This window comes from Sturnira hondurensis, unplaced genomic scaffold, assembly GCF_014824575.4.
Source record: "Sturnira hondurensis isolate 20B ecotype Veracruz unplaced genomic scaffold, ASM1482457v3 Scaffold0013559, whole genome shotgun sequence".
Lineage (NCBI taxonomy): Eukaryota > Metazoa > Chordata > Mammalia > Chiroptera > Phyllostomidae > Sturnira > Sturnira hondurensis.
This window is the reverse complement of record NW_028086190.1, coordinates 7,452,685-7,473,903: the sequence shown is the minus strand read 5'-3', so window position 1 is coordinate 7,473,903 and position 21,219 is coordinate 7,452,685. Positions and strand designations below refer to the sequence as shown.

At 40.9% G+C, this 21,219-nt stretch overlaps 1 protein-coding gene across 6 annotated transcripts in view; it reads right to left on the bottom strand.

Annotated features, from left to right (window-relative positions):
• MPDZ (multiple PDZ domain crumbs cell polarity complex component) overlaps positions 1 to 21,219 on the bottom strand; it is a 166,855-nt gene that overhangs the window by 47,046 nt on the left and 98,590 nt on the right. For all 6 annotated transcript variants that reach the window (XM_037061962.1, XM_037061963.1, XM_037061961.1 and 3 more), the window contains 4 exons: positions 14,622 to 14,906; positions 14,249 to 14,372; positions 10,237 to 10,435; positions 3,103 to 3,207 (listed from right to left, as the gene is read on the bottom strand). In XM_037061962.1, the coding sequence (XP_036917857.1) occupies positions 3,103 to 3,207; positions 10,237 to 10,435; positions 14,249 to 14,372; positions 14,622 to 14,906 (713 nt within the window). The remainder of the gene's footprint in view (positions 1 to 3,102; positions 3,208 to 10,236; positions 10,436 to 14,248; positions 14,373 to 14,621; positions 14,907 to 21,219) is intronic.

The window sequence follows — 21,219 nt, the reverse complement described above, 5'->3', positions numbered from 1 at the left end:
CCTGGCTGAAGCCCCTGACCTAAAGAGCCTCCGATTAAGTCAGCCAGGGGTTTAGCATCTTAGCTTCCTAAGAATGGACCGATTCATTCCCTTCAACTTTTGAAGAAAGATGCAAACGCTCACGGTTCACCTGCAGCCTGTCCGGAGGGGCCACACATAGACCACTCCACGCAGGAAGCAGTTTACAACGCACCCGTGTTCGAGGTCACTTTTCAATTTTGGAAGGAGTTCAGATTTTGCCAAATGCCAGCATATAACAAAATGTGTCCAGTCAAGTACCATAAGGGCAACAGAAAATAGTTAAATCAATGATGGTATCTTATGCTGTTAGAAGAAATTGAATTTCTAGAGGAATTTTCATATATTCATTGGAAAGCAGAGAAGGCTATAAAAATTTCTATTCAAAATGATTTTCAGCTGATTTTTACAGAAACCGAAGATTCTAAAGAAAGTATATGTTCAAATTTTGTCCATTCTCCATTGGAAGGAATACTGAATCCTGTCAAATGGCATAATCTTTAGACTCCGAGGTCAGAAGTCCTTAATCCAGTAATTCATCTGCGTTCCAATGTGTTTCACATTTTTGGCAAGGAGATGCCTAGGCTCTCACGTGAATTTCCCATTTTTTTCTTTGACCTGATTGTTAGGTCTTTTTTTGTCGATGTTGTTTTCAACCATTAAGAGGAAGTCTGTCTGCCTGCAGGTCCTGCCCACTGGTTGTGTGTTAGAATCCCCCTCCGGCGCAAACGGAGGAACTAGGCCGTGCACAATGCTGGGGTTCTGAGAGTGTGAGGCAGACCGCAGGATAGGGCTGTGGGGAATGGAGTCACAAAAGAGGGGATTTTAAAGGTGGTGCTAAGGCAGTGACTGAAAAAGAGACAGTCTGGGTGAAGCTGTTATCCAGATGATACAAGGCTGAGAGATGAACACTAGGACTGACCCGCTGAAACCTAACTGGAAAGAAGATTAGAGAAGCAGCAGGTGTGGAAGGCAGACAAGAAGAACTTAGAACAAATCGCTAACATATTCAGTGGCAGCCATGGGCTGAGTGCAGGTCCTCACCCCCGGAATGTCGGCCACGGGGCTAGTCAGAAACACTCAGAGAGGCTCATGGGCATGGGCTTCTTTAGCTGTAGGAAGGCCAGTATTCTGAATCCTCTGATACAAACACTCATTCTCTTCAAATGATTCTGCAGTCTGGAACCCTTTCCCTATCTGAGCTACGCTCCTGGACCTGTGCTGGCTATTCTTTAGGCACCCTAGAGTGCGGGGTGCGGGTCTCAAGTGCCCTGTGTTCCAAAGAAGAGAATGGACCGACTCTCCTCCTCCTGCACCCACTCAGCCAGTTGTTGAATACCAATGGCATTTCTGTCAACGATAAAAATCCCCTTTACGTGTGCATTTAGGTGCCAGACGTTGGTAACACAGTGAAGTAGCACCAACCTTTTAATTGAGCTCATTTTACTACAAAACCTGAGCTTTTAACCTCCATGCTTTGCCGCCCACATTTCTATCTCGGGCTCGGCCAATTCTTTCTTTGGATCCAATGGTCCAAACCAGGGAGCCTGACTGTTCACATTCCAATCCTGGCTCTGCCAATTCCAATCCTGTTATTAACCATGACACTTGGGCAAGGCAGTCAACCTCTCCCTGGTGCAGACTCCTCCTCCATAAAAAGCAGACTGTTGCGTTTTGGGCGCCCTTACGTGAATAGCAAACACACAGTGAAGCAGCCAGTCGTACTGCACAATTGAGGCCACCGCCCCCCCCCCCCCCCCCCCCGGTCCCCTGCGGGAGCCAGTGCTGCCAGGGGCTGTTTCTCCCTAGTACATTTTGAGTACCTTTAAGCCCTCGGTGCTTAAAAGGAATATGATGTTACTTTGGGATATTCTTTAATTAAGCCATCTGAAATGACATTTCAGAGGGACAGTGGAATAGCTACTTTTAGCATTCTGACAGGAAGCATCAGGAAGCTCTGATCAATTCATGCCGTTAACCCTGCGAAGGACATTCTAGAATGGAGTGTGGCTGAGCTTTGTACAGACAGGACAGAGTGAATACTCCTTTTCCCATAAAATTCATGAGGCCTCAGGGCCATGACATTCCTTCCCTGTATTAAACACACACCTTCTCTTCCCTAACACTTTCTGTATTGCTGCAGTCATGTGCAGTTTGCAGAGGGAACAGTGACATCATACTGTGATCCTGCAGAGTCACTGGTCACCCAAGCATTCAGGGATGTTCTAACGTTCTCTGAGGAATGGTAGGACACTTCTGAGAAGACCCCAGAGCATTTGCAAAGCCACTTCTGCTCTGCTGCATGCCTAAAGAGAAAGCTGGTACTTGGTTGCCAGTGTTACTGAAAGCAAAACAGGCCCACAGCTGAGAGTCTGAAATGGTACATTTCACCTGGAAAACCAATTTCACAGTATTCTTCTCCCTGTCTTAGACTCAGCAGCAGCACCAAAACCTAGTTCCTGCCTTTCCTAAGGGAAAAAAATACAACTTTTTCCTGTTCTTAATACATTATCAAGAGCATTTAAAAGACATATGCTCTCTGCTTCCTAACATGTGTATATGTGTGTACATATATGTGTATGTGTATATGTGTGCATATATGTATGTGTGTATAAAGACATTCAGATGAACATTCTCTAAAAGAGTAAAAAATAGCCATTAAAAATATTTCTCAATCTGTATGTATGTTTAAAAAGGGATAAATAAAATTTCTAAAGATGCTTCAAAATACTTACAAAGAGGAAAAGCATGATAAAATACTATACAAACTGTACCTTCCAAGGAACTGATATGTAATATTTATACCTAGGGTGAATTTCTCCAAACTCAATATGTTAAAAGTGCTATCTATATTTAGTGGTATAATTAGAAGTGATTTTAGTGTTTTGATTTGAATTTTTATATATTTTCCACACTATATCATAATTGCTTAAGTGCAGGGGGAGGGTGAAAATATTTTTTTATGTTGAAAGAAAGAAAGGAGATTTCTTTCATTGCTGGTCCTCCTTTACTGTGGATTCAAAACTCTTCTTTATAACCTTCTACATTATTCATTCACTGTAGTAGATTAACTGTTTCATTTACCTGCCAGTGTATGAAGAAAAAATATCCAGTGCCATTACTCCTCCAGGTTGCTGTCCCAACTGTATCCTAAAGTCTTCCAAACGCTCTGCGGGCACGTAAGTAATTCTGGAACAGAACGTAGTCCATGAAAGCAAAGGGAAGCAACACTCTGGCTAACTCTTAGGGATAGCTTCCAAAACACAGAAATAAACTGTATCATCCCTTCACCCCTAATGTTTCACGCAACTCATTTCATCAGCTTACTCATCAGGGAATCCAAACTTCAACAAGAAAAAGTATCCTAGAGTAAGAACAACCAAAATTAAATTTTAAAGCGCTCCAATAAACTATGTGTTTACCAATAATTACATGGGGGAGGAAAGCATTATTATTATTTCCAAATGAGAAGGGTAAAACAACTTTTTCTACTTAGAAAGATCTATCAATTCTTAGGAAAAGAACTGCCAGTAGGAACACTCATTTCACCCAGAGTCTTGGTTCCCTTAGCAGGAACAAATTAAGCATATACTATTAAAACACTGAGTTTTTATTTTATGTAAATAACTTCACAGTCTTCCACAGTGCATACTTAATTATGGATATTAACAAGTATTATCAAGAATTAAATGTTAGCTCTATCAAGTTATGAACACTCCAAGCCTGAAGTTAAAGCTGTTAATGTTTATGGGAAGATACTCTTACTGATTTGTAGCAACTTCTTATACGTTCATTTTGGTTTCGGAAAAAGCGCTACTGTTTACACTTGAATGGTCACTTACTAATTCGACAAGTACCGGCTGTATGCCTCTGGTGTGGAAGGCACTGAGTCAGAGGCTGACCACAACTACAATGTTTGCACAGGGACATTTAAAATTCAAGTTTAGGGCTGCCCTAGCAGGCTTATAGCTGATACACTTGTTTCAGCGGGCTGTTCCAAGACACTCAAACTAATGAAAAGGCAAGCATTTGAAGCCAGTTCAGCATGTTTGCACAACTGAAAAAAGAAATATACAGAAAAATACACAATGTAAAAATTATAAAGACTATTAAACCAGCTACCCATTACTTATTCATAAAGACGATAACTATTAAAACCTTAGCACTGGGGTGCAAGGATGAAAGGACTGTCATTTATGTTATCATAAAATAAGAATTATACCAAGGTCGTAATTTATTGAGTGAGGAAGGCATATAATTTCAGTATATTGGTTATTCTATAAAAAGCATTTACTCTGTGAAGGCACTTAGATGTGGAATCAGAAGACAGTTCTGCAACTCATCAGGCGTGTGGCGGGATGGTGAGTAACCACCGCTCACCTGCAAAAAGGACACGGTGTTTCATGAGGCTTTTGTAAACTGAGATGCACAATACCAGCATTCTGACAGGACATCAGCTGGCCTGGTCACACCCGATCACCCTGGCAAAATCCAAGGACCCACATGGAGGCTTAAAAAATGAAGCAGGAACCTAGATTTAGGACTAGGCTGGGTGAGAGAGTTGCATTCTAATTTGGACCTTACTTAGTCTATTCATCAATAAAACACCTTTTCCATCATATTAAAATACAGGGTGCTGCATAAGTAACACCTGCTTGAGTGTGGTTGGTAGGGTACATGAATGTCTTGCATGAGATGGACAGCAATTTGAGCATTTCACCTAAAACATCATATGGTGTGCTTGAGTGTGATGTTGTTATGTTACAGAATTACATGCTTATGATTTCCTAATAAAAGGTTTTGTAATAAAAAGGGGCATTATTTGTGCTGGACCATGTATATTGAATAGTAAATTTATATTTACTCATTCAAAAATAATGAGTCAAAATATCTAACACAGCATAATGAAAAAGAAGACTGACTGTATTTTACCAAAAAATTAAGATAAACAAAAAACCCCAAGTCTAACAAGCCTGTTCAAGAAAACTGACATTTCTGAAGTGTGGTTGAATACATATAAGTAAAACCTTACAGAAAAAAAATAGTGTGAGGAGAGGAAGCTAGAACATGACAGTAAAAATAATGATAATCAGTTCAAAGTATTTCATTTTTTACCTGGCTTAAGAAGGATAATATATTTCCATATCAAATAACGTTTAAAGGCACTTTCTTCTGTATCTGTTCAAAGATGGTTTTCTTTTTAGAAAAGGGTGAGGGACGGGCAGCATTACAAACATTTTTCTGGTATTTTAGGTAACAGTGAGAAAGGTTACAGAAGGCAGAGCTCCCACAAATAAGCAGCCCGACGTGCACAGCGTCCCATGAAGCAGCAGCGCACACAGAGCAGCCCCCTCTCACGCCTGCTCACACAGCCACACCAGTCCTCCGCCTCACCGGGAAGAGCAGTGCTACATATGAACTGCACAAACACGCCAAAACTGCTTGTTTGAGAGCTGCGTTAAAGAATTCTTCAATGCAAACTAACCTTGGGTTAGATCTGGAGCGGAAGAAAAAAACGTTTAACATCAGTGATGCTGAAATGTGATACGGCTCTTAATCCAGGGCCTGCGTCTGCACACGCAGACAGGACCGTTCCCTGACAAGGGAGCTTAAACGCTTAGGAGTTAAAAATATGATTTTCAAACAGGTTCACAGTCATTAGCGCGATGTGAAAAATGTAACAATTTCACATTTTTGTTCCTATGTAAATGAAGAAAAAAAGTCAAAATCTATGTACTGAATCTATATCTGGATCTATCCCTTCACCAGAATGTTACAAAAGCATGAAATGGTTTTCACAGACAAGTTGTAACACACCGCCATAATGGGCTTTCAGACTCACCGATACTCACACACAAAAGGGGCTCGATCATCAGCAGGTGCTGTAGGAAATCTAGAATGTGAAGCATACGCCGTGGCATCTTTTTACAATGGTGTTAACAAATGTCACTGTCTTGTGCTGAATATGAGATGCACACATATGTAGTTAAAAGTGGGTGCTCCTGGTTGTTTCTCCCCCCTTCCCCCTCCCTCCTTTCTACACCTCCCCCAGAAAAGCATCTGCTCTTTACTGGTGTCTATAGCAATGATTATTAACAAGCATGGAAAAATGTAACTGCAATCAATCTTTTATTCCTTGATCAGGAATTCATCCCACACTTTAGGTTAAGGCAGGTGAATTCTGATTCAGCTCAGTAATTATCTGGCAGATGTTATAAGCAGCTGCTGCTAAGCGCAAAACCCTTTCTATTATTACAGAAATATAAGAGCTCCTGGCAAGGTGGAGTGAGAAGTGAAACAGAATGCATTCTGGTGAGGCTTCACATCTGGTTTTCCACAGAAAATAATGAAACCTGGAACTTAAACTGGCTGTTCTTGAACTCTTGAAACTCAAATTATCTTCACAGGCATGCGTGAACACACACTCACCAAGTTCCTAGCTCTCTAAGGCAAAAGGCAGAAAAGAAATCCAGTACATTGCCTCAACAAGCAATGCTTTTCCTAAAACCAATCAGTTATGTAACTGATCCATTTAATCTTTTTTTTAAGTCCCTCCAATACGCTTCTCTTCCACCACCCCAGATGAAGCTTGGTTCATAAACAGAAATAAAAGGAAGAAACATGGATGGAGCCCAAATCCAGGAAATGACTACAAAGCCTAATTAGCCAGAGGCAATGCATGGCTCTAGTCGGAGTAATGGGGGCCTTCTGGGAGGGTAATGCACATGGCTTTCAAGGTAATTCTAAACTTTGAGCTTCATGAGAGCAAGTGATCTGGAAGGCATGGGGCCAAAAACGTCTTATGCAAAATGTGTGGAACACGCTGCTTAGCTCTGGCTAACCTAAATGACTACTTGTTTTATCATTTAACACATCTTTTTTTCTGAAAAAGATGATGATTCTAATTTATCTCTACCACGCCCCCAGTGGGTCAAACCATAACCTTCTGAATCACAGGTACAGTAGGATACTTGGGAAAAAATCAAACTTTTTTGAAGGCACGTTTGTGAGTGTGTGTATGTGCCTTGCATCTCCTGGCTTTCCCCAAAACTAAAATCCTCTTTGAACGAGAAGAGATTTCAGAACTTTGATGAGATTCAGGAAAATACGATGGGGCAGCTGATTGGCGATGGGGAAAACTGTGAGGTCCCAAGGTGCCTACTTGAAGGGAACTGAGGCATCACTGTCCTGTGTATGATGTGTCTTATATCCTGTATCTTCTTCAATAAATGCCTCTATTACATGGCTGGGTACCTCTGGACAGGCCTCATATATCATTCATCATTTAAGCAAAAGAAATGGGCATTGGACCACAAGGGATGAGAAAAGCATTTCAAGCTTCCCTTTTTTCTTAGTATAGAGGCACTGATATTTTAAAAGATGTTCACTTGTACTCACATTATTCTTAAAATAATTGAGGGACTGTCACAGGATCTGATCATCTGTTCCAACATATAATAAAGTCAAAAGGCAGGCAAAAACAGAAAAGTTCCTTAATAAAATTCTGCCTCAAAATAATACTGTTTTTTATAAGAATCTACTCTAAACAGTAGAGATTTTCTACTTTTTATTGAAGACAGAATGAAAACCAGATTGCAGATATTATTTTTCTTACTTAAGCTTTTGCAATATGTACTTTGCAAAAGAATAATACAGAATGCAGTCAGTCAAGTAGCATTAATACAAAAAAGTCCACCAACTAGTAATCATTGCATCAACCTAAGGTCAAGAATCTTTCCCTGAGCTCTTACTACTTCATCCCTGACACAGTAAACACAGATACTCAATGGGTAATGTTACAGGGAAAAGCCAAACTATTGCACTGAGGAGGTGTGACAATAAAGTCGGGAACTAATTTTTATGTTGGCTCATGAAATGCTTAGTGAGTTAAAGACGGAACCACATATGTAACATGCTTTAGGCACGTTATGGGGTCATGGGACAGTTGAGGCACTCCCCCCAAATACCCTACATGACCAACATTCGGACTACATCAACCTACTGATGAGTCTCTTGGATCATGAGGTTCAGTGCAGGAAACTTACTGCTCAGACCGGTGCTGTTCTACCTGATCTTTACCACTGCTGGCCCTCAAATGACTGGCTTAGTTTTGCGACTCACACGGGTCACATGAGTAGTGCACAATTCCTCACCCTGAGAGCCAATCAAAACTTCTTTGTAGGATCCTAAGGGTGGGCCCCTCCTGTTCTGTGAGAGATATCATTTATCTCACATCTAAGGTTTTTTCCAGAATCACTGGAATATTGAAATTAAAAAGAGGAAAGAAACATTGTTTTAAAATATTTTTATTTTTTAATTTTTTATATTTTATTTTATTGTTTCCAGAAATGAAAGACCTGACCCGCTTCAGAAAAATCAAGTTTCCGCACCTTGAAACAGCTGTCTGGATCACAACACTGGAGATCCACGCCAGCCAATGTGCGCAAGTTCCACGAATGGCCAGCGTTCCCCCCTCGAACTTGGAGAGCTGCAGGACGGGGGACGGATGAGGGAACAGACATCTGAATTATGCCACCCCCACCAAACTAGTTCCAGATCATCTCCTGCTTTGATTTTGAGATAATCTAGACCCCTTCTGGGTGACACTGAGGCTGCTGTATTCCTGGAGTGAGGACCCATGTCCTTGGCCACCTGGGCTGCTCTGGTCCTCCTTTTGATCTCCCTGAGTGGTTCCACGGGATCTTAGGATTGCTGTGTCCTCCGTCCTCCTACCAGAATGGGAAGGCCTTTTGGTGGGAGTTTTCTCCTCTTCCTTTCTCTTCCCAGGGGCTTCCGTCTGGCGTTGGGAGACTCTCTGCCTCCATTCTGTTCACTCATGTTGCCTCTACTCCGCCAGCTGAGATGACGGGTCCAGCCCCTGGACCTTGCAAGGTCTCTGAAACAGGTTTGCTGGACATGTCCCTTCCTGCCACCACTCTCTGCTGCCCCGGGTGTCACAGCTGTGGCTCCTGTGCTGCACTCTGGCCAGACACTGTTGGTGCCATGGTGAGGAAAGACAGTGTGTCCCTAAGCACAGAGTACTTGCATGAAGCAAGTTTTCAGACTCCTTCCCCAGCAGCAGAAGCAATAGAGGTGGCTCCAGCCACCTCAGCAACCATGGGAAGGCTCTTGATGCTGACCTGGTCTCGGTCACCTTCTTCAGAGCCCCGTGGCTGCTGGGCTCTTCCTGGCCTCTGCCTCCATCACAGGAAGGCCCATCACTTCACAAGCCAGTACAGCACTGGGTGCTGCTCTAAGCCTCCCCTAGGGGCTCTCAGGGAGAACACCAGGTCTTCCCAGTGTGCAAGCAGGTCTCTTGCACCTGACAGGTGGCATAACTGTAGCTAAAAAGAGTGGCTGGTGGGCAGTTTCAAGTGGAGCTGTTTTTGTCATGACTGTATATGGACAACTGTGCAAACTTCAAAGGAGGCAGCCTGGCCGGCCTCACGCTCTTCTCTGACTTCAGAAGTCACGTCAGTTATAACTGACCGGGGGTGTTAGTCATGTTGGCACCAACTGCACAGCTACCAGCCGGCTGTGCCAGCGGCTTGACATTGGGTACTGCGAGGTCAGGGCTGCTGTATGTGATGCCCGGAGCAACCTTTTGCCCACTGTTATGCCTATCGATAACTCTGCCTTGGCTGATCTGGTTGAAGTTGTCCTTAAACAAGGGAGTGTGCTTAAACATGGGGAACGTGCCCTTAGGGTACAGCTACCGCTGCAGCTTCCCCGTGGGGCTGGGGAACACACGCAGCACGTGGCTGCTCTGGGTGCTGCCCCCCAAGAGCGTCCTGTTGCTATTCATGTCTGTCTCTCACTATGGCCGGTGTATGTCCTCTTTGAAACCTCGCCCTTGGTCTGAACCAAGGCCCCTTACGGGTCACCTTTTTGCTTTGCTGTCCATCTGCAGCCGGCACACACAGCACCGTGTCTTCATGCCCACAGCCTCCCTCAGAGGCAGGAACAGCTACCCCATCCGGGGGCAGAGGGCACGAGGCGCACATGTACAGTCTTCAAATATTTTCACATTGTTATTGTAAAGTGACTATCTAAAACCAAGAACTACTGAGGAACAACCAAGTTCCTAAGTGACTTACAGTAAATAAATATGTAATTCTGCATATCCAAAAGAAGTATATTCGGAGGGAAAAAACCTCTGATTAATGAACTGAGATTCCTGAATTTCCCAAGACAAAGCAGGGTCCAAACGACACTTACTTTATGTCGGGCCCAATGAGAGAATGTCTTCTCAACATGGCTCGCGCCTGGGCATTGGTTAAACTGATGGTAGATTCTTCATTAATAGACAGGATGCAGTCCCCAACGGCAATCCTGCCATCTCGACTAATGGCCCCTCCGTGAATAATGCTTCGGACAATCATTCCCAAGCCATCTTTATTAGCACTTACTGTCATCCCTGTGGTAATGGAGGAAAAGAGATATGGATTAACTCTGCGACTTTCAAATTCATCTTATTTTGAAAGTCACATAATCCCTATGAATTAGGAATGACTTTTTCTTCATCCTCACCTAAGGATATTTTATTATTGATTTTAGAGAGAGGGGAATGGAAGTGGGGCTGAGAGAGAGAGACGGAGACAGATGTGAGAAGCACCGATTGGCTGCCTCCCATACACAGGTATGTGCCCTCACTGGGAATTGAACTTGCAACCTTTCGGTGTATGGGACAAAGCTCCTGCCTCCTGAGCAACTGGCCATGGCAGGGCTAGCTGTTTTTAAGCCAATAATAAATAATCAAAATGAAAGAAAAAGTTCCTAATAAAAATATTTTAAAGTAAATTTTAAAGTGTGAAATTGTGTCCAGACACAGAGGCTCCCTGTTGAATACATTAGAGATTAAACAGGTCCACAGGGCAGCGAACGCACCTTAGGCTACTTGATGTGTTACTTTTTATACAGAGAGCACTGCCAGGGAGACTACGTTGACAGTATCAAAGCAATTTTATAACAGGAGTTTGTCTCGCCCTGGCTGGTGCAGCTCCGTGGATTGAGTGCCCACCTGTGAACCAAGAGGAGCTCACCTCTTACATGTATCAGAGAACAAAGAACAGGATCACAGATGGAAAATTAGTTCAATAAATTGAGAGATTGAGAGATTGTGTACTACTACATTATTCCCAAATCATATGTTCATTCAGTATTCACTTATTATGTGCTTACTATGTGCCAAGTACTATGCTGGTGGCTTGAGATAAAAAGGCGTAACAGAATTACTAACCTCAACAAGCACGTATTAAAGTCTTACCCTAAGTGCCTATCACAGTGCCTGAATGTATAGTATAGTCTGTTGAACAAAACTGCTGTGAACTTAATTCTTCTCTATTCCCATTTTACCTTCAAGTCTGAATCTGAAGTTCTATAATCTCCAGATTTGGAAGTTTAATTGCCCTCCTGACATGTTCCTGGATGAATAATAGGAAATACAACCTTAGTATGTGTAAAGCCGAATTTCTGAGTCTCTACCTTCCCTTATTTCTCCATTTGTCCTCCTCTTTTTTGGTGCCGACGCCATAATACTGCTCTCTGTTACTCGAGGCAGATATGCTGAAGACATTCTTGATTACCGTCTCTTTCTCACCTCTTATATTCAATCCACCACCAAGTCCTGTTATTTCTACCTCCAAAGCTTACCTTGAACTCATGTATGTCTTTCTCCATTCCTCACTAGGCCTGCACTGAGCTAGCACCTTCTCTTGCCTCACTCTTCAAAACAGCCTCCCATCGGGTCTCCTGGCTTCCACAGCGTTCTTCTCACAGCAGACAGGGGGCATTTAGAAGAGGCAAATTACCCCTCCCTTGCTAACAACCCTCTGATAACTTTCCGTTTTGCTAGTATACAGCATACCGACAATACTCGGCACAGTCTGCAGGGTGCCCCCAACACGCACCCTTCCTCGTACAATACACTGGCCTCCTGGGTTCCCTGTGCTCGAGTGACTGTGTTTCAGAACTCACCGGGCCTCTCCCCATCTCAGACTGACGGCCTCTCTCAGTCGCTCCCACACAGCTAGCTCCTCATTCTTCGATATCACTTCCTCAAAAAGGCATTCGCAACAAACCTCCCCTGAATTAATGTTCCCTTCATATCTTACCCTCACTCTATTTCTTCAAAAATCTAAAAACTTTTAAAGTTATGGTAACACTTTACATAAAATAATGTTAAATCACTTAAAATCATGTGCTAAAAGTTCCTGTAATTAAATGGGATAAAGAGAGATATAAAGGTATTTATAAAAACTTTTCAGAGGTCAGATCATAAATCAGATGTACTCAAATCATGGCTCTTATAAGAGCCTCCCAACTGTTTTCAATGTAATTCATACCCTACGCCAGAATGATCTTCCTAAAACCCAAATCCCACCACGTCGCTCTTCTGCCCTGAGCTCCCCTGTCCTGTATGTAGGACTTGGAGCCGGGAGGGTCCCACAGAAGTCCTGTGTCCTGCACACGGGCCCACCCAGCAGCTGTCTCCCACCCAGCAGCTGTCTCCCACCCAGCCTTCCTTTCACACCAATTCTCACTGTGCCCACCTTCACCCCACGCTTCACCCATACCAAACAAATTTCAGTAATGCTTCACATTTCTCTTCCTTAGCTCTTGTCGATTCTAGCTTTTCCCAATTCTTCAACAATGAGGTAAAAATCTACTCTTTCAGCAACTAAACCAAATATCTTCTCTTTGAAACCTGAGTAAACTTCACCACATACTCTGAGAGTACGGATCAGCTATTTTCTCTTTGAAGCTTCAATGTTCTGTGTATGAGTGTCTATCATAATATGTAATGCTTTCAGGACTTTATGTATTAATTAGCTGATTTTCTTAAACTCATAGAACATGAGTTTATACACAGTGGCTAGAATACAGAGAAAAAAGAATGTTTGATAGTTGAATAAATACACAAGAATAGGGTTTCTCATATGGGCTTTACAAAATCTGTTTTATGAGTTGGTCAAAAAAATGGGTTCTATGGCCAATGAAGTATGAGAAATGCTGCATTCTATAACCTCTTCTTAAAGGTCCACATGCACATCTGAGTATTGAAGATAGTGAAATATAGTACAAATAGAATACTGTCTCTTTAAATTTATCACATTTTAAACTTTAAATCTGGAACCCACTTATAACTCCTATTTATAGCCTACAGAACTATTTTAAGTGACATGCTTTCAGAAATATTAACAGATGAAATATTTGACATGCTTTGATATATCTATGTCTCATAATTAGTGCATATAAAGAGTTCTTTAGCTTTCATTTTATATAATTTTATTAAATGTAATATATAAGGAATAGTATAAGTAAGTAGAAATTCTCTGCTGTAATTTTCTATTCAGCTGCTGTTGGGAGCACCCGAGCCACCACCAAACGGAACGAGGTATCAGAGTAAGGGTCCTGGTTGGTTACATCGTGGGAGGAGTGGAATCCCCAGTGCAGAGCTAGCCAGAGAGTCTTGGACCACTCTCCATTCAGATCAACTGCTCTAACATACTACTCATCATCACAGATCACTGGGAACAGAGTTGAGTCACATGCCTGCTTAACTAAAAAAAAAAAGGAACAAATGTGTTCTGCCTCAAATGTAGCTTTAGTTATTGTAATTAGGATTTTATTTTTATAGGAAGTCTGCTCCGCCCAACTCTGAAGGCTTTATGATGATTAACTAGCTGGAACCTTTTATGGGTAAGAAAGGACAAAAATCCTGCCACCTGGGAAGGACTATTATAACTTGCATTTATATTTTGGTGGTGGCACACCTGGCTGTCTTTTTAGTCTTTCTTTCAGTGAATGAAAGAAATTAAACATAAACTGACTTATGCATAACTGGTAACATTCAAAGAAACTAATAATTTGCTTTTCCAAAGAACTGAGAACTCCAAATTGCTGACTTTTCATTTTCTAAGAATTCCTTTTCTGATTTTCTGTTTCATACACAAACAATTTGTATATCTTTTACTTGAATGTAAATGAGACTACTGAATACTTTTAAATAATTAAGAGAGTGAGGGATTTAAGAGAGTCCAAACTAAACAAATGTGTTAATCATTTCAGGAAAAATAGTGAGCACACCAAAAGAGAAACCATAAAAATTACAGGAACATTTATAACATCTATTTTCTTATCTACAGCCCAGAATATCAAAACCAGGTTCAATTTTTCCTCTTTGCGAGGGGTTTTTTGGAAAGATCTATGTGGAAAATAAGGAACTTACCTAGGCTGGAATTGCCTTTTGCTATAATAATAGTCCTCTCGAAAGATTCTCTGGCCATATTTTGAAGCATGACACACTCAGCAGCAGAGGCCAGAGAGCTCTGCTGATTTAAGAACTGAGAGCCCTGACAGAGAGAAAAAATAAGTCACATGAAAAGGAAAACTAGACTTTGGAGTATGATTTCAACATCAAACATATTCCCTAACTGACTGTGCCTTATTCAACAAGAATCTGTAACAAAAACAAGTTCATAGGTTGCCTTCTGAACAACCTCTGTGGCCGGAGAGCGGGAGCTCCAATGGGGAGATTAGCCAGAATGCTGCACTACCCTCAACCTCCTCGCTTCACACAAACCACACCTTCAACACAGTACCTTCCCAGTTGGAGCAGGTAGCAGAGGGGAAGTGAGTTCTGCACTTGATACAACTTCATTTGGGAGGTGAGATTCAGTCCACACTCTCAGGTTTTCACATTCATACTGTTGTTCAATAGCATTTGCAGGTGCATAATCATTTACGGTAAAGCCAGAAACAGGCCTCATGCTCAAGTCTCCTGAAGGTGGACTCTCATCTTGTCTTTGCAGGAGACTCTGGGTGTACAATTCTTCCAAGGACATGTGCAGGTCAAGTACTGGATCTGAGGAATTCTCAGTAACATTCTGATTATCAAAGAAAAAAATAAAAAGTTATGGCCAGAATTACATCAATGTATGATCTTTTCTTAATGAAAGACTATTTACTGGAAAAAAAAAAACCCTCAACGTAATTGTTCAGTACTTAAAAGCATTAGCAAACATACAAGTACTTCACTTAGTTGATGTGCATATACCTTTATTTTTATAAATGCTCCTCAACGCATCTCCTGCAATCATGCGTCTTACATTCTGCTGAGTTATATTGTACAATATATGGTATATGAGACCATTTAGATACAAAAGTATGCTCTATTCACAAATGAAATCACTCAGTGTTCAATGTACATGGGAAAGCAAGTAACTTATATTTCCAAGTCTTAATGAACAGTTCATTCCCAATGAGCTTGTGTTCCTATGTATCACAAGACCAAAAGCATACAGAGAATGACATTAACTGATTCAGATTAATAAGAACCTTCCAGAGAAAACTATTTTAACATATATAGGTATTTAGGAAAAGAACAGAAAGCCACTCTTCATATTATTGTAGGGAAAATTTTCACAATATTCTGCATGACATAACAGAAGAAATACTAAGGAAGGATATTATTCTAACCCACTAGAAGATGTATGTTCTAACCCAGGCTGTTTCATTAGCAATCTGTACATCACGGAACTTCTTTTTGCTTTATATTAATTTCTAAAATTCCTCAAACTCTAAATTCTCCAGTTCTCCTCATACATACACCCAGGTATCTACTTACAACGTACACGTTGTATCACCTGTGCTTTGGGCAAGCAGCTGCTCAGCGAACTGCTGTTGTTGAAATAGACATCAATTTTCTCTTCAATTCTTTAATTGATATTTTTAAAGTATAATAGTAGTGTGTGACTACATTACCATTAGAAAAGATTAAAGCCATTCAGATACACAGTCTGTATGCACACTACATTAAAATCCGCCTTTGTGGCTCCTACGTCCAGTCCTTTCCCCGGTGAAACTAGCTGGCTTCAGCTGTGTGGTTGTCAATCGCATATTAAAAATTCATTTGATGTATGTAATTCCAAATGTACACACTCACACATCCAAACACCTATGCTTCATTTTTAAACCTAAACTGAACCATACGCTAGGTTTTTACTTGCTTTTTTGAAGTATCTTTATATAAGAGATCCCCATGTCAATGAATAAAATCCAACTTCAGTCTTTTTACAGCTATAAAACACTCCTAAGTATGAAAGACTGGAGTGCGGACCCAGAGCCGGGCTGCCCCCGTTCAGGTGCTGACTCCATCACCAGCGAGTTCTCTGAGCTTTGACAAGTTACTTCAATACACTCCATGTCTTGGTTCCCTCGTCTATTAATTAGGGAAGGTAACAGGACCTGGTTACAGGACTGTTGGGAGGACAGAGAGAGCTAATACCACAAAATACACCTAAGTTAACAGAAAATGCCCCATTTTTGTTAGCCATTGCTGATATTTTTACCTGACATCTTTGTGGACCTGTGAAAATTTATTCAGTATGAACTCCTACAATCAGAGCAGTTGTTCAAATGATATGCACACTTAAAGTGATATGCACACATACACTGCCAAACAGTCTACCAAGTTTCTTTCACAAAAAAGGAACACAGGAGCACCTATTCACTAATCTTGACAACTGCAAATTAGCTCGGCCATTTGAGTTGCAGGAAATACATGCATGAGTGTTTTAGGGTTTTAATACATGTGTCCCTGACAAGTAGTGAGGACATGCCATTTGTATGTCTCCTGTGAACACTCTCTCTATATACGTTATCAGAGATTCTATCTGATGGTGTTCACTTACTGCCATCATTGATATGTTTTGAATATAAAGTCATTGTGATATATACCGAAAATATTTTCCTGGCTTGTTACTTCTAAATCTGCATATGATCTATGCATGCAGAAGTTAAATTTTATATGTAATCAAGAAATATTTACGTAATTTTGTCAATTTTTTTGTGATTCTGGGTATTACATGTTGTTCAGTAAGTCCTTCCTCTGCACAAAGTAAATGAAATGCTTTCTAGTGTTTTTCTTGTACTACTATCGCTTTCTCTTCAGATTCCATTTTAACCCTTCTGGGCTGGGGTGTGTTCTGAGCGGGTAATCGGTCGTTCCACCACACTCCTCCCCCTCAATGAAGTTTTCATCTCTCTGGATTTAACCTATTGATGGGACGAACAAATGAGAAAAGTGGGGCCATCACACAAGCAGAGAACATCTTTAGAATCCCCAGGAAACAATGATGGGGAAGCATCACCCTCTATACTCCTAGACAGTAACTGGCTGGCTCCAACATCCAACCTGGACAATGTTAGTTCTATGAAAAATAACAGCGTACTTACTAAAGAAATTGGTTAGCTTCTGTATTATTAAATTAATTATGATAATTAGCAATAAGTCATCTCTCCCACTCCAAAAAATAAAGATAACAATAAAAACGACTTTTCATCAGAGGGAGGTCAAGCTGCCCTTGTTGGCGGGGGTTTGCTGTAAATCCTGTAACAAATTTCCATGTATTATTCATGAAGGAGTTAACACAGACCCAGAAAGGAAAGAGCTAATCAACACAGCAGACAACAGAAGCCTACTTAAGAAACGTTTCTGGTTGCTGAACAACCAACTGAGTTTTATTTTTAAGTCTTCCAGTGATTGATGGGGGGAGAGGGATATAAGGGAATTAAATGGTAATGAAAAAATACAATAAAGATTAAATAAAGAAAAAAAGCAGCTCTTTCCCCATATATGTCCAAAAATAACCATAATTTCCCACTGCAACCTGGTATCTAAATGACACAGAGATACCAAACCTACCCTAATACACCCTCCTACTTGATACAGTCTTGTGCTCTGGAGGAAAAAGAGGGGGAAAGGTTAAATAAAATCATCAAATTTACTTGAAAATAGGTCTATTTCTTAAAGGTAATGAATAAGCTAAGTCTGTACTTGAACACATCATTTACCCAGGTAATATATTTACATAGACAAGCTTAATACTTAAACTTTCACTGGACACAAACTGCTTTTCTTAAATAAACAGTCAACCACAGAAGTCGTATTACTTTTCAAAAACAGACTATAAGCACAGCTATGGCAACTTACATTGTTCCCACACTGTCTGAGTTAGGGCCCTTTATTGTTTATAGGCTAACTTTACTGAGCAAAAAGGCAACATCTTTTATATCTTTGAGAGCTTCCATTTTTGTCATTAAGATTTTCACAATCACTCTCATCATCTGACTAGAGTGATTTAATTAGTTTTTTAACACTAACCCTCCCGTCAAAAAAAAATTAGACATTTTAAACAGGGATGTAAAGCCAATAATATTTTATCTTATACAATGACGGGTGAAGATTGGTGGATTTGTTATGGGAGAAACTCAGTTCTTGCTGACACAGTAAAGAATTACAGACCAGCAAGCCTATTAGCATGCAAGCAAAATTTATTAGTGTGAAGTTGTAATGGGTAAGCAAAAACAGCGGTGGCAAGGAGCCAGATGACAAGTACCCGGGTGGCCAGGGCCCCTCCCTGATCCCACAGGCCAGAAGTCAGCTAGCCAGGGCCCCCCACGGAGCAAGAAAGGGGCAAGAGGGAGGGTCCTTTGTGCTGAGGATTTACATAGTTGGTAGGATGGGGTGAGGGAGTTACTTACGGATTGATGGATAAAGGTGGTGCCAGCTTTTCCCACGCGGGACTTGACTGCCCAAACAGAGATATGCGTGGGGGTCTGTTAGCCTGAATCTTTATCTCACGCTAGACTCCCATTTGTTCATTCTGCATACATGACTAGAGGCAGGCAGTTAACCAAAGTCATTTTATGGGGTGTTTTTTTTTTTTTTGCTCACTTAAGATCCCTCCCTTCCCCCTCAAGGCCTTGGAATAAATACACGGTCTCAAGGTTTTCCTTTTCCCAGCTACTGGAGATGACACACAAAAACTTTCAAGGGCTCCTCCCTGTCCCCTACACTATCACAATTTTGCTTGTTGTTCAGAATGCCTGGCAGTCACTGAATCAGGCTCAGGACTACTGGGTCAATGGGTGAGACATGTTCTTTTGCTTTCAGCCTCCTGTATTAAGTTCTTTTGTTAGACTGCAATGCTGAGGGCCCTGCCTTTATTCCCCCTCTGGCCACTCATTCCTAGCTGCTACCATAACAGATTATATATACCTATATCTATCTATATATCTATATATAACACAGACTCCATTAGCTGTGCTTGGTGTACAAGGTACAAAAAGGAGCTTCTCTCTTGACAAACATCAGTTTCAACTTTCACTGGAATCAACTGCATTTCCTGCAGGTACCAGAGCTCAGAAATGAAGGACAAGCACCAAACTGGTGACCTGCCAACCCTGGGGAGAGTATGAGACCACGAGTGCACCAGGAAGGGTGGGGCCTGCGGGTGAGGATTAGGAGAAAGGGAAGCTCATTACACAGCTATTAAGTCTTTACTGGGAATATTTTTAGGCCAAAATAGGAAAAAATAAATGAAAGCATCCTCTTCCCCAAGACATGTTGAGCTTTAAAAAAAAGTCTATAAGCATTTAAGTCTGAAAAGAATTATTTCTGCATTTGTTATGTCTTTGGAGGGAACAAGAAAAAGGGGATAAAAAGATTAATCATACAGTTAAAACCTAAAACAGTAAGAAAGGGGGGAAAAACAAACACTGGCTTTTTGCCTTTAAAATTCACCTTTCAATGGCCTGCCTCTATTAATCCAAATGCATGGAAGCAGCTATATTTTTCAGATTTTTTAGTAATGGTCATTTCTCTTAAATCCTTAACTGATAATTAATCAAATTAAGCAAACAAAACAGACTCTTGATAGGACTATTTTGTACAGAGGAGCTCCGGGTGGGCCGCAGCCCTCTGGGGTCTGAGCCGAGGTCAGGGCCCAGGCTCCGCGATGAGGGCGTGCCGCCTGCAAGGTGAGCTCCTGCTCTGGGCGCCCAGCTCCCACAACTTCTTCTAACATACCCGACCAAAGTGAAAGACCTGGCACCAATGTAAGGGGGAAGGCAAAACCTCCCGGTGCTACCAGACACAACTCTGGGTACAAGATTGTTACATATTTAGTAAAGTCAGAAACCTGAGGAATCACTGATATCTTCACCCTCTGTTTCATCCTTTCTCACATCAGTCTAGAGGATTCTTCATTTTACTTCAATATCATCTGCTATACAATCTTATTTTACCAAGTAAAAAGTCCTAATGTGAGGTCACTTTTTTTAAAGAAAAATGGTCGATTCTAAATCCTATAACAGATTGTCATTCTGTCTTTTTTAAAAGTAAATTCTGTGAAAAGAAACAGAGAGATGAATGCATATCTTTTTATTTATTTACACACAATTTCCTAGTAAATATGTAGATGCTAAAAGATGCTACAGAAAACAAAAACAAAACCAAACAAAACAGAGATTTACCGAACAGTCCTACTTTCAAAGAAAACTAAGAGCACACAAGTTTCACAATTTGATTTAAAACACGCTCATTAATGTCTTCTTTGTTGTTTTGTAGTTTAAATATTTCAGTTGATAAGCCAGCTTGCCAAAATTTGCTTCATAAAAAAGTAAATTCCTTGGGAATTAAAAAAAAAGGAAAAGAAAGAAAGGAGGCAAACAGACTCTAGTAAACCAGTATGTTGTGTTGCATATAGCCAGCATTTGCCCTGTAAAATGTATGCACTTCTCAGCATGCAGATTGCATGATACCTTTAAGTAACAATTACAAAGTTAAACAATGCAATCTGTCCCACTGGCAAGAAGTGCTATGCTGCGGATTAGGTGACTCCATTAGGAGATGAACTCAGCTTCCAGCCCTGAGGCAAGGAAAGACTGAACGTGGTCCAGACAGGATGCAGTCAGAGACAGTCTCAGGTGTGGGGAGAGAGGAGCAGCTGCCCATTCGAGATCATACCTTGTAAACCAATTCAAAAAAATTGCCCAGCATCATTTGCAAGGATAACAGGTGTACGTTAAACATAAAAGAAAATCTGTGAATGTTCTGGCCAAAAAAAAAAATTGTTAATTCAGAGAAGGAGGAAATCTGTGCTAGACCTATGAAAATTCTACTTTCCAACTCACTCAAATTCCCTTCCCACTGAATTTATGTGGAAAATACATATTTCATATATTTAAGAAAGAATTACTGACCAGTCTTTTATCTTAATTTTTATTATCTGTGGGATAGTTCCAACATAGAAAAATAAAGAAAATATATCTACATATGAACTTTTTGCTCAGATTTATAGATATTAACATTCTGCCCTATTTTCTTCAATCCCTTCCCAGTTAAAATGATAGAAT